At 38.8% G+C, this 16,394-nt stretch overlaps 1 protein-coding gene across 1 annotated transcript in view; it reads left to right on the top strand.

Moving 5' to 3' along the window:
• Nucleotides 1-13,927: 13,927 nt before the first annotated feature.
• Nucleotides 13,928-16,394, top strand: part of SLC4A9 (solute carrier family 4 member 9) — a 16,739-nt gene continuing 14,272 nt past the window's right edge. Inside the window, exons 1-5 of the mRNA XM_074285146.1 lie at nt 13,928-14,130; nt 14,441-14,601; nt 15,061-15,198; nt 16,046-16,101; nt 16,360-16,394. The exon at nt 16,360-16,394 is cut by the window's right edge and continues 123 nt beyond it. Of these exons, the coding sequence (XP_074141247.1) occupies nt 13,928-14,130; nt 14,441-14,601; nt 15,061-15,198; nt 16,046-16,101; nt 16,360-16,394 (593 nt within the window). The remainder of the gene's footprint in view (nt 14,131-14,440; nt 14,602-15,060; nt 15,199-16,045; nt 16,102-16,359) is intronic.

Genomic DNA, 16,394 nt, shown 5'->3' on the forward strand with positions numbered 1-16,394 from the left:
CCAGATCTCCCATTGCATCCAGGGTTATTTCTAGGAATCCTGATCTACATCTAGCCACTGTCCCTAGATGGCTCTGGAGGGAAAGTGAGGTAGGTGACCTTGCACAGCCCTCACTCACTAGAAGGAAAGTTACTTGCATGTCATGGCTTCACTCTCTGATATCATGTCCTCTGAAAACAGACAACCAACCACCAACATATCACTAATTTCAGGTGCCTAGTTCAGTTTTCCCTTTTCTATTCTATCTTTCCTTCAACAAATGCTTGCTGAATTGGTAAAAACAAAAATAAAAATACTTTTTTTTTTTTTTTTTTGGCCTTTCTTACTCTTGAATCCTCCCCATCCCACAGGCCCTGATGTCTAAATTTCTCAGTTATCACATATATTACTAAGTTTCTTTTTGGCTGCCTGCCCCATTCCCCTAGGCTCAGGCTTGAACCCCGTTTTGAGTTAGTATTTTCTTTTCCTTCTCTTCCCCATTCTTTCAGGCTCTCCCTTGTTGTGTGAGTTCCTCATGAGCTACCACCATGATTCTGGAGAGGAATCTTACCTGTCATTTCTTTGGCCCAATTCCAGTTGGAACAGCAGCCTGCTAGCCATTAATATCTCTAGCCTTTTGATGTTGCCAGGCCAGGGCTGGGCCCTTTCCTTCCTTTTTCCTGGCCCCACCTCTGATTGAGTCCGACATCCCAAAGCCACAGAGCCACCTGGAGGTTGGGGTTCTCCCCTACAAGAGAGGATGAGAGGAAGCACTTCTGACCAATTGCCAAGTCACCTCACCTGGATTCCGGTTCACACCCCGGGCACCTTGCCTCAGCTTGCCACTCCCTTCCCAGCCTCAGGCCCCTTCCGCCTTCTCAGTCACACATGAGAGCTGGCAGGATTCGGCAACTCCAGACTTTCATCATTCCTACCCTGCCCCACCCCAGAGCAACCTGCAATTCTGTGTCTTTTCCTCCCTCAGTCCTCCTTCCCCCAGCCTGCAATCTGGACAGCTTCCCTGTCTATAGCCACACTATGCCCTGCTGACTCCTCAGACCACCAAAAGTCAAAACTCCAGCCTGGAAGTCATAGCTTTCAGTTAGTTTATTTGACAGATTAGGGTTAGTTAGGTCTTGAATGATTGACTTGCCCTAGGTTACACAATGAGTCAGAAGAAGTAGATCCCGGACAGAAACTGTAGGGACCAGATTCCCAGCCTTGGGTTTGGTTCCCAAGGTCTCTTGGGAAAGGTCACCACCTCACCATCTCTGAGAATCTATGACTCACTAAGTACCTGGCAGGTTTTAATAACTAACTCTATGCACTCACTCACGCTATCCCCCATTGCCTGGAATGCCTTCCCTCCTCAGCACTACCTGTTAAGGGATTTTTTTTTTCCTTCAGTGCTCTGGTGCTACTTCCTCTATGAAGTCTTCTCTCATTTTACCCCTTCACTCCTCAGGTGAAAAATGATCTTTCCTCAAATTTTTCTGGAATATTTTATCTGAATCTCTCCTTTGAAATGAACTGAAATAGAACTCCTGTTTTGGGACGAGGTGGAGCTCAGATGTAAGTGGAAGAGAAGAGGAAGAACTGAGACCAGGGCTGTGTATAACTGGTAGTTTCTATTTCCTATCTCAAAGCATCAAGATAATTGAGTTGAAAAATAACCGGATGAACTTCCTATCCAGCTGCATGTCATAGTTTGGACAACAGGCAATCTATCCATTTGATTCCTACATTAGTTGAGAGACACTTTTTTGAGTGAAATCATTTAGGAGGCACTGTAGAACTCTGTGAGTTGATGTAGTCAGGTCTATTTCATCCCCAAACAACAGCAACTTCAGGATCTTACCATCCATAAGGAATCCTTTTTTCCATTTGGTTTTGCACAGAATGGAGAAATAAATTGGTTGCCATGTTTGATGGCTTATGGCTCTCTTGATATTGATCCTTAAAAAAAAAAAATTATTGCTGTGGCTGCAGCCAACCAAAAATTTTGTGCAAACCTGGCATAGGCATGGGATCCTTTAAGGCTGCATTTTGCTCTAAAAACAACTAATAAGCCCAGTGAATTTTTGTAGAATATGCACTGAGGAAATTGTGGGACTGTGAGTCTATGATCCCAAGATCCTGTCTTGTCTCTTCTAAGAAATCTTGGGTGGAGGCCTGTCCTTTCAAAAAAGACAATACCTAGGCAAAAATCTACAAAATCACATTTAAATAGCAGCACCCTCATCATAAGAGCTGAACTAGTAAGAAAAAAAACTATGCCTACTTCTTACTTTTCTTCAGCATAGAGCTAGAAACTACTGATTGTTGTCTGCTGACTATGGTAGGGAGCTTAGATTATTAAATAAATTCAAGTTTTTATAGAATGCCAATAAGGCACAAGGAACACAGACCTCAGCTCGACTCTCCCTTCCAACATATAGAATAATATGTTACCATGCACAAATCACTCAACAGATCTCAGTCTGATTTCTCATCTATAAAATGGAAATAATAATTACCTCACAGATTTCTATGTGACTCAGATGAAATTATGTAAAGTTAAATGCTCTCTAAATTCAGAGTATTACTGTTCTTACTTTGTTCTTATCTTAGTTTGATATAATTTAGCTAGCTAGTTCTTTTATATTTAATGTGAAGTTTGAGTGGGAAGTCATTTCTATTGTGATGGGCAGGGATGAGATCAGGAAAAACTTTATGGGGAAAGTGGTATTTGAAAGTGTTTAAACTGAATGATTAGGGCAATAAAGAAAGGGAAGAGGGTATTCTCAGTGAATGACAAGAACATAGAGGAGATAGAGTACAGTATGTGCTTGGAGAAAGAGTAAATGATGTCTAGTTTGCTTGGAATGGAGCACCCACAGAACAAGAAGCAGGCATGGGTGAGATAGGTGAGATAACTGTGATCAAGGGAGCTATAACTGAGCATGTAAATGGAGGAAGGTGAGCAGAAGGGAGTGTTCAGGGTTATTAAAAGAGTTCCCCAGTGCCTTAGATTGGAGATACGAAGGTAACAGGCTGAGAATCTGCTTCTAGAAATACTTGATAAAACTGCCAGGCTAAGACATTATAAGGTGGTGGGTCAGGTCACAGGATGACTGGGCCCAGTTGATGATTGAATACTGAGATGGGTGAGAGTCTTTGCTGAAATCAGGGTAAGAGATATTGTTGCACCCTCTCTCACCACCCCCACCCCAAGGGAGAACACAGTCTGAACAGACCCAGGAGGAGACACCACAAATATGTTGGAGGGTGTGTGTATGTGGGGAGGTGTGGGTGTGGGTGTGTGGGTGTGTTAGGGGGATGGAAAGATGGAGAACAGGTACAAAATGAGAATGATTGTGATGAGCATGGGCAGGAAGACTTGAATAAACAAAGAGAAGTCCATGGGAGTAGTGGATAGAGCACTGGCCCTGGAGTCAGGAGGACCTGAGTTCAAATCCAGCCTCAGACTTACTACATGCTAGCTATGTGACCCTTGGCAAGTCATTTATTCCAACTGCAGAAAGAGAGACATAGAAATTCATTTTCACCCATTTTAGGAAGCCATCATAATGTAATTAACAAAACTTGGACACTAGGACACTTCTTTCCCAAGTCCTATTCTTTGCACTAAAGTCTTAGTCAATTCAGTTAAATCTGTCAGTCAATAGTAAACATTAATTATTAATTGTTTATTCTGTTCAGGGCACTGTGCTAGGCATTGGGGAATAAAAAGAAGACTGTCCTTTGAAACAGTCCCTGACTTCAAGCAGCTCCAGATCTAATGATTTGCTCAGAGCGGCCATACATAGGGTTTGTTTCTGTTTTAACCAAAAATCCTGAAGATCTTCCATTCCTGGATTGATTTTTTTCTTTTTTTCTTTTCCTCTAGATAAAAGAAACCATTCTCAGTCTCAATTTTTAGGGCATTTCCTCAGTTAAACTAAGACTTGGAAAAAAAAACAAAAACCTTAGCTTAAAAAGGTCAAGGATTCCCATTTCATAGAAAGCCACGAGAAAGAGAGACTGATGACTTTGCACAACCCTTTCTCACTTAAGTCTCATTCACTTGCAAGTCATAGCATCCCCTCTCTGATGTCATGGTTCTCTGAAAACCAAGGACAACAAACAAGCAAAAATTTGTACAAACAAGCTATCTATAGATAACTATTAAATCATTGGAAGAGAGAAGGTACTAGAATTAAGAGAGGTTGGGAAATGTTTCCTATAGTAGGTAAAAATTTTCTATTTAATAAGTGTTTATTAAGTTACCTTGGATCCCTCACATTTCTCCTCCCTCACAGTCAAGCTGTTGCCAAAATCTTTGGATTTCTCCAAGATGCCATCTTCTCTCCAGTGCAGACCCTCTCTACCTCATACCTGGACTATTGCAATAGGCTGCTGGTGAATCTGCCTTCCTCTGGTTTTTCTCCAATCTAATCCATTCTCCATGCAACCATTAAAGTTGGTCCAATTGGTTATGTCATTACCCTACTCCACAAACATCACTAGCTCCCTTTTGCCTAATCCTAAATCTATGCTCTTATACATATAAATGTAAGTTATTTTTATCATCTCTATTTCCTTTCTTAAATACTTATCAAAAGAGAAGAATATCCTTTCAGAACTTTGGTACTGACCCTCACCCTCTCTGGTTCACTTTGTTCTTTCTGGAAAAACTGTCTAGAGCCTGTCTTTTAAAAAGTATGAGGCCTTTAGGTACTGGAAGTGGGCTCTGACACAGCAAGGCAAGGTCCTACTTCCCTTCACTGGATGGAACTGGAGCACTGTGGTGGTCTTTAGAAGGGTTGAATTGCTAATTGTTTGAGCCCAAAGTCTCATCTAAGTTGTACACAGGATAATGTGAGGCTGAGACTGAGGCCAGGGGAACTTAGGGGTCTCTATGAGCCCTAAACTGATACTCAGAGATGGACTTATTAATCTTAATCTTATTAATTATTAATTAGGGGTCTTATTAATCCTGGTAGATCTCTTTCCTGCATAACCTTTCTTAACAGAATTATTTTTTTCTCACACATATTTTTCAAAATACTTAAAGAATGTTTATTTTTTCCTCAGTTACATGAAAACTTTTTAACATTCATTTTTAAAAATAATTTTTGAGCTCTAAATTCCCTTTTCCCTTCTTGACAAAGCAAACACTTTGATATAGATAATACATGAGTCCAACAAAATATATATCCATCTCAAACTCATGCCCCTCCCAAAAAAAGCCCCAAGAAAGAAAGAAGATTATTCTTTGATCTCCAGATTCCATCAGTTTTTTTCTTTAGAAGTGGATGGGGTTCTAGATCTATGGAATCCTATTGTCACAACTCAGGAATAGAATACAGGACTAAAAGTCAGATAGTGATGGTAATTGAGGCTCTGATCCCTAAGTTCCCTTCTGATTTATAGGATCCCTATAGGGCAGCTAAGTAGTGCAATAGATAAGCTTCATCTTCCTGACTTCAAAACTAGCCTCAAATATTTCCTAGCTATGTGACCCTAAGTAAGTCATTTAACCCTATTTGCCTCAGTTTCCTCATATGTAAAATGAACTGAAGAAAGGGCAAACCATTCCCAGTACTGAAATGACTGAACATACAGGCGATATTATGTAAAACATTTCTATATTAGTTATATTGCAATTTTTTTAAGTAAGAAAACTAAAGAAAATGAAAAAAGCATACTTTGATTTAGACTCAGAATTCAACAGATCTCTCTGGAGAAGGATAGTAATTTTTTTATGGGTCCTTTGGAATTATTTTGGATCATTGTATTGGGGTTAGAGTAAAAGGTTACTTTTTATACCTTTAAGGTTTGCTAAATCCTATACCTTATCTCATTTGATCTTTAGAGCAAGCCCTGTGAGGTAGATTATCATCATCTTCACTTTATAGAGCAGAAAACTGAGGTTCAAAAAAGTTAAATGATTTTCTGTAAGTTACAAAACTAGTAAGCTTCTGAGGCAGAATTTGAATCCAAATCTCCTGACTCAAAATTCAACTCTCTGGCCACTAGATCACACTTCTGAGGCTCACACAGTAAGAGATATAATGGAGGAGGCCTGAGCAGATGGGTCCAAGTCAAAACAACTTTCCATTGTCTATGGTCTAGTTATGAATACTTAAGTCTTTTCCAACTCAGGTCATATATTGGCAGGATACAGGCATTTCCAAAGTGATTGCTGGGGGTTGAGGGGAGTGGAGAAGGGGGATGGGAGGAGAGAAAGACAAGAAAGGAGCTTATGGCAAACAGAAGGAGGTACAGGAGGAGTTGGGGAGGGTATTTAGAACTGTGTTGAGAGCCCAGAGCATAAAATCAGTATGAAGAGAACATAGTTAGGTAGCTGATTTTCTTTTCTTTTTTTATTATTTTTCAAAATACATGCTCTCAACCTTACAAAACCACGTGTTCCAAATTTTTCTCCCTCCCTTCTTCTCCCCTCCCCCAGATATTAAATAATCTAATATAAATTAAACATGAACATATTTCTAAACATAGCTGATTTTCTAGTTGAGATTCCTGTCTATCTGAGTTAAGTTTTGGTCATTTCTTTTTGTCTCACTTTTATTTTAACTGAAACTTCTTATTGCTGCTCTTCTAGTTGCTTCAGAGGTTGATGTCTTAGGAAGTGTAACCTTGTACTGTCGAGCACAGTACCGATGTATAAGGTCAGGGAAAAACAGACAGAGGTTTTTCTGCCGAATTTTCTTCAGGCTCTGTCCCAAACATCTGCCTCCTCCCCCATATTACTTGACCTCCCTCTCCTGTCTTCATAAGAAAAGGGTGTGAAGAGAATGAGTGTGCAGCAGTCAGAGGAGGAAGCATCAGAGACTAGTTTAGCCCTGGTCTCTGGGAGGTAAAAGTTCATTCTTTCCCTCACCCCCACCCCTACCTCAGACCTGCAGGCAAGTCTGGGCTTTGTTAAACCTCTTGCTGACTTGAGTGACTATAGTCCCTGAGATGTTTGGGCACATTCTTAAGGACACTGGTCAGAGGCTTGTGCCTTCATTTCCTATCCCTCTTCCAGACTGAAACCAGTGAATTAGCTACTATCCATGCCCTCAGCTCTCCCTTCCCCAACTATTTGGTGATCTGGTGACTCACTCTGACCCTAATCCCTAGGGGCCTCTTCCCCACTTTGGGGTTGAAGTTCTCAGCATTTGGTGGTGGAGGCAAAAGGGGTTCAATCTTATAGCTTGGTTCTTTTGAAAAGATGACTTTCTAGCTAGAGGGTTTGGATGCTAACCCACATTTTTTACTACCCATGTGTTCTTGTAAAAATAGAAGCTTTTCTGGGGCTCACTTTTCTTTTATCTGTTAAATAAGAAGGTAGAATGAGTTGATTTCTTAAGGTCCCATTCGACTCAATTCTCTATAATCCTGTGATCTTGGCTCTAATTATTTATTATTTATTTTAAAATTTATATATATATATATATTCATATACATATATGTATATATATATTTTTAATTTTTATTTATTTATTTATTTTTTTGCTGAGGCAATTGAGGGTAAGTGGCTTGCCCAGGGTCACAGAGCCAGGAAGTGTTATGTGTCTGAGACCAGATTTGAATTCAAGTCCTCCTGACTTCAGGGCTGGTGTTCCATCCATTTCACCACCTGACTACCCCTGGCTCTAATTATTTATCCACAGATTGAGAACTGATCTCAGGATCAGGGAAAGATAATTCCAGATTTTGAGGGATGGGGAGAGCACTGGGAGAAAAGAGATCTGTATAGTTGTTTATTCACATCCTAATCCTTCTTCCTTTCGTCATTCTCCCTTCTGCTCTAACTTGCCTTCCTCAAAAATAAACAGTCCCATTTTGCTGTCCCTACCTCCATCTCACCATTCAACAGATTTCTCTGTCCTCTCACTGGTATGGGCTGATTGTTGGGGAAAGAGAGGGACTGTGAGTTAAGGATGTGGGTGGGGAGTTGCCTGCTTAGTCTTGAAACTAGAGCAGGAGTAGCTGGAGGGAGAAAGTGCCCTCCAGTGGCCATTGAGAGAAGCACATATGATGCACTTCAGCTTCCAAAGGCAAATAGAAGGGACTTCAAAAAAGCATTTACTTTATCACCAAATCACAGGTTTAAAGCAGAAAATGACCTTAAAGGTCATCTTGTTTGATCCCTTCATTCAACAAAGAAAATAAGCCTTCCACCACACAAACGAATACTTTCTTCCCAGTTCTTACAGTACCAATTTAGGGATAGTGCAGACAATGTTTTGTTTTTTTTAATGGCATACAAGAAAAACTTACATGAACTGATGCTAAGTGAAATGAGCAGAATCAAGAGAACATTGTACACAGTAACACAAGATTATGTGATGATCAACTGTGATGGACTTGGCTCTTTTCAACAATGAGGTGAATCAAGGCAATTCCGATAAACTTGGAATGAAGGTACGAGTTGCCTACAGAGGGAGAACTATGGAAACTGAATGTAGATCAAAACAAAGTATTCTAAACTTTTTGTTGTTGTTGTTGTTTGTATGTTTGGGTTTTTTTTTCTCATGGTTTTTCCGTTTTGATCTGATGTTTTTGCAAAGCCTGATAAATATGAAAATAGTTTTAGAAGCATTGCACATCTTTAATCTATATCAAATTGCTTGATGTCTTGGGGGGAGGGAAGTGAAAGAGGAGAGAGAAAAAATTGGAATACAAGGTTTTACAAAGGTGAATGTGAATGCCAAAAACTATCTTTGAATGTATTTGAAAAAATAAAATGCTATTTTTAAAATAGGAGAGGAAAATAAATAAATAAATGAAAAATGACAAAGAGAACCACCAATAACGAAATCATAAAATCTGGTTACCAGGAACTGACTTTTCCTATGTTTCCTTTAATTAACCTACTATCTTCTGATGAAATTCTCCATTGATGCTTCATCAAGTCATGGAGACAAACTTGGATAAGTATCTGGAAACTCCATTAGGCCTCATGCATTTTTTTTTGTTTCATTTTCTAATTTCATTTTTATTTTATTTTATAATTATAACTTTTTTTTTGACAGTACATATGCATGGGTAATTTTTTATAACATTATCCCTTGCACTTACTTCTGTTCAGATTTTTTTCCCTTCCTCCCCCAACCCCCTCCCCCAGATGGCAGGCAGTCTTATACATGTTAAATATATTACAGTATATTCTAGATACAATATATGTGTGTAGAACCAAATTTCTTGTTGCACAGGAAGAATTGGATTCAGAAGGTAAAAATAACAGTTTACACTCATTTCCCAGTGTTCCTTTTCTGGATGTAGCTGATTCTGTCCATCATTGATCAATTGGAATTGGATTAGCTCTTCTCTATGTTGAAGATTTCCACTTCCATCAGAATACATCCTCATACAGTATCATTGTTGAAGTGTATAATGATCTTCTGGTTCTGCTCGTTTCACTCAGCATCAGTTGATGTAAGTCTCTCCAAGCCTCTCTGTATTTCTCCTGTTGGTCATTTCTTACAGAACAATAATATTCCATAACATTCATTTACCATAATTTACCCAACCATTCTCCAATTGATGGACATCCATTCATCTTCCAGCTTCTAGCCACTATGAAAAGGGCTGCCACAAACATTTTAGGCCTCATGCATTTTGAAGAGTTTCCAATATGAGTTGTGAAATTTCATATATTTTTCAACTAAAAACCAGTATAGAGAAGTTCAAGGAATCTCATCACCAAATGCCCCAGCCATGACCAACATAATATTGCTCAAAAGAAGCTCCACAATGACTCAGGGTAAGATTAAGCAGGCCACCTAAGCAGTTAAGAGAAGAAGAAAACATGTGAAAACTTCCAAGAAATGGACTACTGGCCAGAAAAAACAGGAATTTATAATGAAGAATGCAGCCAAGCTTGTCTGAGAAACTGAAGAACTTTACCATGACAAGAGTCACTCTAGAAATGGATAAAGTGATCCAACAGAACCAACAGGACAAGGGACTGACTCAGGAGGATCTGATCATAAAAGCCAATGAAGTCTCATTATCACAGATGATGAATATGGATGGACCATTTTTTACATAAAGCCTCAAAATCAGTTCATACTTACTGTTCTGGTCTAGTGATTCTCCTACATAGCTAGAACCAACATATCTCTTCATGTTGCCAAGCTGAACAAACTTGATTGGGGGAAAAATCTTCCAAATCTCTACTGTAGTTAAAAGAAAGAGCAAAACCTTGTAAATTAATTTACTTTCTGACATCTCTCTTTGTTTTTTAAAATTAAGGAAGAAAAAGTAATAATTCTCTTAATTTTGTCATAAAAGGTTTATTTCTCTAGAAGCAGTTTTACCTTTTTGAGGCATTGGAACATGTGTTGAAATGGGATCAATTTATCTTTTAATTTCTTTCTTTCTTTCTTTCTTTCTTTCTTTCTTTCTTTCTTTCTTTCTTTCTTTCTTTCTTTCTTTCTTTGTTTCTTTCTTTCTTTCTTTCTTTCTTTCTTTCTTTCTTTCTTTCTTTCTTTCTTTCTTTTTTTGGTGAGGCAACTGGAGTTAAATGACTTGCCCAGTGTCACACAGCTAGGAAGTGTTAAGTGTCTGAGGCCAGATTTGAACTCAATCCTCCTGAATTCAAGGCCAGTGCTCTTATCTACGGCATCATCTACTAGCTCCTATGAATATCTTTTAAGAGGAGGATTTACTGTGGAAAGGGTTATATATCTGTTTGGCATCCAGAGATTTTGCTCCTCATCTCACAGACAGTGCAAATATGTTATTAACTTAAGTGACTTCTAGTCTTCCTAACCTGCATTTTCAAGAGAAACTTATAAAAATTTGTGAAGAAAGGAAGGAAGGAAAAAGAGAAAGAGGAGGAGGAGGAAGAGAAAGAGGAAGAGAAGGAAGAGGAGGAGGAGAAAAAGGAGAAGGAGAACGAAGAGGAGAAGAAAGGAGGAGGAGGAAAAGGAGGATAAGGAGTAAGAGGAGGAGAAGGAAAAAGAGGAGGAGGAAAAAGAGGAGGAGGAGAAAAGTCTTATCACCAAAGTGGTCACAAGATGATGGATTTTTTGGTTGAAGAAAAGTAGTTATTTTTAGTCAGTGTTAAGAGGATTACAATATGTCTCAGATTTAGACAAGTGAGTTCTTTGAAGGAGGAATTCCAACACTTCATATATAAACACTTGAGGAGGAAAAGAGCAGTAGTGGGAAGGGGAGTAAGGGGAGTTGGTGATGATATAATACTAGAATAAGGTGAGCTGGGTTGAACCTGAGTCAATTTTAAATTTTAATTGCTGAGTTCATTATAAAAATTAAAAAATTCATATTTTCTTTGCTAATTTTGCTTTCATATCATCTTCACTACTAAATACATCCCTTCTTAACTCTCTTACAGAGAAAGGTATGCCCCCTTAATAGAGAATTTTTAAAAAGAGAAAGGAGAAAAAGCAATTTACTAAAATTTACCACCATATCAACTCAATTTGATAGTTTATCCAGTTGAACACCTTAATGGTTACTCACCTCTGCAAAGAAGGGAGAGCAGCACATTTTCTCACTCCATCTCTGGGGCCAAGTTTGATTATACAGTGTTCATTTGGGGAGCTTTTCTTTCTAGTTACATTGTTGGAGCTAAAGTTATATTGTTTTCCCAGTTCTACTTGATTTTTAATATATATCTTCTACACATGTCTGCATTCTTAATAGTCATCCTTTCTTACAGTAGAGTAATATTCTATTACATTCATGTACCATGATTTGTTGAGCCTTTTCCCAAGCAACACACATCTATTTTGTTTTCATTTCAATGCTGTTAAGAATATTTAGATTTACATAAGGCTTTTCTTTCTATCTTTGACCTAGTTGGGGTATATGCCTAGTCATGATTTATCAAACAGAAGGGAAATTTTAGTAACTTTCTTGGCATAATTCCAAATTACTTTTTAGAATAGTTGGAGTAATCCACAGCTTTACCAATAGTGTATTTGTAGACCTGTTTTCCTGAACTCTCTCCAGCACTGACTATAGGCTACTTATTAACAAAGTGATTGCTCACCTAGAACTATGCTCCAAAAACCATTAAATTATGCATACCCTTTATCTAGTAATACTATTATGTCCCAAGATTAAAGGAAAAGGAAAAAAGCTCATATGTATGAAATTATTAATAGCAATAGTTTTTTTTTAATAACAAAGAATTTGAAATTATAAGAGTGCCAAACTACTGGAGAATGGTTAAACATTATGAGATATTATTACATCATCGGAAATGAGGAAATGGAAAGGTTCAGAGAAACCTGGAAAGACATGTATAAAATAACATAAGTAGATCCAAAAGAGTAATTTATATAACATTATAAAGAAAAACAATTTTGAAAGAATTAGGGATAATGTAATAAATAATGTGATAATGTGATAAATGTAATGGCCAATTGTGATTCTAGAGTAGTAATAATGAATAATGAAACATGCTACTCATCTTTTGACAGAGAGATGATGGACATTTTTTGGATACAGTCAAAGTGGGAATTTGTTTTGCTTTACTCTGCATATCTGGTACAAGGTCTTCATATTTTTTCTTTAATGGTGAAGGAATAAGAGAAAAAAAGAAAATGAATAGAAAGAAAAGAGTAAGGGTCATTGAGACATCTTTGTAGTGTGTGTGTGTGTGTGTGTGTGTGTGTGTGTGTGTGTGTGTGTGTGTAGAGAGAGAAAAAAAAAACAGCACAGCTTTGAAAACTACAGATTGAATTTATGCACTTAAAAAGAAAAGCAACCTGAATTAAAGAGAGGACTCATGTGCCATTCTCATTTTTGGTTCTAGTATGTATATGGAAATTATATTTGATGTTTGTTCAGAAAAATTTTAGTGATTCAATATGACAAATATGGAAATATATTTAAAATACATATGCAACTTATATCAGATTGCTATTTTGGGAAGAGGGGAAATAAGGAAAAGAGGTAGAAAACATTTAGGATATAAAATCTTGCAAAAATGAATGTTGAGGGGACAGCTAGGTAGAGCAATGGATAGAGCACCAGCCCTGAAGTCAGGAGGGCCTGCATTCAAATCTGTCTCAGACACTCAACACTTCCTAGCTGTATGATCCTGGGCAAGTCACTTAACTCCAATTGCCTCAACAAAAAAAAAAAAAAAAAAAAAAGAATGTTGAGAACCATCTTTACATGTATTGGAAAAATAAAATCCTACTGAGAAAAAAAAAGATGAAAAAAATTTCATTGATTGCTCCCAACTCCCTTAAATCTTCCATCCTTCCTAATTCCTACTCCAGAATCTTTGGCCTTACTATTTATGAGCTCAGTTACCCAATGAACCCTTATGTTGGTTCCCTCCCTAAATGTGACTATTTCCCACCCCCACTGAGTTGATGACACTGAAAACAGTCTTGGATATTTATTGTTTGCTCTTGACACAAAATAATGGAAGAAAGGGGGGGGGGTGTACAATGTGCCCAGAGGGGAAGGAAGATATTATTTGTTGGCTTTTCCAAGCCTCCTATTGTTTATACACAAACAACCTGCCCAATGCTCCTATTCCTCCCCTGTCACCTGGGGGGGATGGAGAAAAGCTATACCTCTTAAAAGTCTCTCAGACAAGTGAATTCCCTAAGGCAGGAATACCCGTGATGGTCATACACAACAAACACTCACGGTTAGGGTGAGGAAAGAGTGATTAGTAATGGGGATAATGGAATAGTTTGAGCTGGACTGATCCAGAGTCAACCGGGACTGATGTGTTTTTGTTTGTGTATGTGTATTATGTATAATACACATGTATTATGTGTATGTGTAGAATGGGATGTAGATGGTGTGAAGGGGTGGTGACCCATTCAGCTGGGACCTTGGAGGGGCCTCCTTTTTAAGGTAAGCTGTTTGGCTCTCTCAAGTCAATCTGGGCTTAGGGACTCTAGATGAGATAGACACTTAAGACTTAACAGTTTCTCTGTCTTTCTGACCTGTTGGATAGATGAGGCCACCAGAACCGGAGCTTGAAAACCTTGGGGATCCTGAGGCTTCCCCACTGAGGAACTCAGGCAGCTCTAGCCCTATCCATCCAGACCCCTCAGAAGAATGGAGGAAGCAAAGAGGGGTGGAGAGTCCCTATCTCTTCATTCAAATGAATGAGCTCCTGGGAAGCCCTGAAAACCTGGAATGGAGGGAAACAGGCAGGTGAGTGGCTTAAAGACTGTTTTTTTAAAACTTATTCTATTTTGGAAGATGAGATACAATCCTAAAAGTCAAAGAAGGGGTGGTCCCTTTTTTTTGTGGAGGAAATATTGCCACTGAGACTTCCCCCACTTTCCATTCTCTCCCCTCTTATCCTTAGCAGATCTTTAATAGGGAAATTGGGGGGGGTTCTTTTGTTTTAGTTTTATTTTTACTCAGGGCAGTGAGTAGTAGGGTGGGGAGGAGGAGAGGAAGAAGGGTTGGGTATTTGGCTCCATGCAGCCTGACACTATTCTCTTCTGCACACATCCAGATGGATACTGTTTGAAGAAAAGCTCGACCTAGAGGCCAAGCACTGGAGCAGCCCCCATGTACCCACCTTGTCCCTGTCAAGCATCTGGGAGCTTCGAGCCTTGTTGACCACAGGGCTAGTATTGTTAGAATCTTCTGTACAAAGTCTCTCTGAGCTTACAGGTATCCAGAGAAGATAAGAAGTGGATGGCCCCTAAGCAGGGATGCAGCTATAAAGACTATAGCTTCCCACTCCAGAGAGGTCCCCTAACTTCTCTAGATTTAGAGTATTTCTGTGAGACCCATAAATTCTGGGAGTGTCACAGACTTTCTTACCCCTTCAGCAAAGGTATGGCTAGATCTCACAATCTTCCTTATAGTCACTTCAATCTTCTATATGGATTCAACTTTCCCTAAGACTCAGGCATAGGGAGGTCACTGATTGGGGGAAAGAGCTGGGTAGTCCCAGAATTTCACAGAATAGAGCGATGACCACCATTATTAACCCCTTCTCAAATTTTCCCAGAATTAGAATATGATTGCACAACAAATTTAGCTGGAGGAGAAATAATTAGAGGAGGGAGCAGTCCCTAGAATGAGAAGCAAAAACAGAACATAGTGTTTTGTGTCTCTTGCCCCCAGAACAGGTAAGCAGGCTGGAATCATTGAACCCAGAAGGGAGAGAGAGGCTGAAATCAGTCCTGCTCCAGAGACCTCAGCATCATATCCAGCCCATGTGTTGGTCAGCTGTCAGGAGACTTGGTACAACACTCTGCAGGGGTAAGAGACCTCTCCCCAAAATCTTAGAGGGCACAATTCCTTCAAGTGAATTCCTAGGAAAAATATTCCTGATAACAAAAATAATTGTGTTTTGAAGGTAGGGAGTTTGTATAATGAGTTTCTTTTGCCTTTTCCCCCTACAAATTCAGGGGGTCCTAGAATTATTTGATTGGAAGAAACCTTAAAAATATTTAATTTAACCTCTCACCCAATAAAGAAATACTCCCAGGATAGTTAGGTATCTGAGTGGATAGTGCACTGATTGTGGAGTCAAATTTTGTTTTAGATACTTAGTGGTTTTGTAACTCTGGACAAGTCACTTAGCCCCATTGCTTTAAAACAGAAATACTCCCTACAAATACTACTCTATTTGTGGACTTGTTGTCAGTCTGGTAAAGCCTTTATATTCCTCAGAAAATGTGTTTAAAGCACAAAATAAAAATTTAATTAATTTAATGAGTACAAAGGAAATTAATTATACCAAAAATTATACCAAATTATACCAAATTTTATACCAAAGTACAATGATCAATTTTTTTAAAAAGTAGTTTACAAGCAAAGTAGACTAAGAATCCCAGTTCTATGACACCTATGGCAAGTGTTCATTTGTTTGTCCTTTGCTTTTACATATCTGGTGATAAGAAGTCCATCATTTTAGATAGCAATGTATTCTATTGCTGGACAGTTCCAATCCCTCAAAAGTTTTTTCCTTATATAGTGCTGAAATCTGCTCCTACATTACAGTCATCAATTAGAGAATCACAGAAACTTAAAGTTAAAAGGAACCATAAGAATCATCTAGTTCAACCTCCCACCCCATCAACTCTCTTTATACTATCCCTTGTAGGTGGACATCCTACCGAGACTCTTTCTTCTGCTGTGGAGCCACACCTAAAGGACCAGGTTTGTGTAACTTCCTACCTTTAGGCAGTACTTGAGGGGATGGTTATAAGGATGGGCATTTACCTCTCTCCCCATATGTGCAACTGGGCCTGAGCATAGGTGAGTGGGAAGAAAGGGAAGATCTCTTAGTCCTCCACTAAGACCGTATGATTCTCACCAGCAATGATTCTCTTCATCCTTACTTCCCCAACTTAATGCCTCCCATGAGTCTCTCTTGCAGACAGCCCCTCACTCTTTGTGCTCCACCCAATTCACTAGCTACAGAGCCCTCTGTGGCAGAAGCTGCCCCCTGG

The sequence above is a fragment of the Sminthopsis crassicaudata genome, chromosome 2 (genome assembly GCF_048593235.1).
Source record: "Sminthopsis crassicaudata isolate SCR6 chromosome 2, ASM4859323v1, whole genome shotgun sequence".
Taxonomy (NCBI): Eukaryota; Metazoa; Chordata; class Mammalia; order Dasyuromorphia; family Dasyuridae; genus Sminthopsis; species Sminthopsis crassicaudata.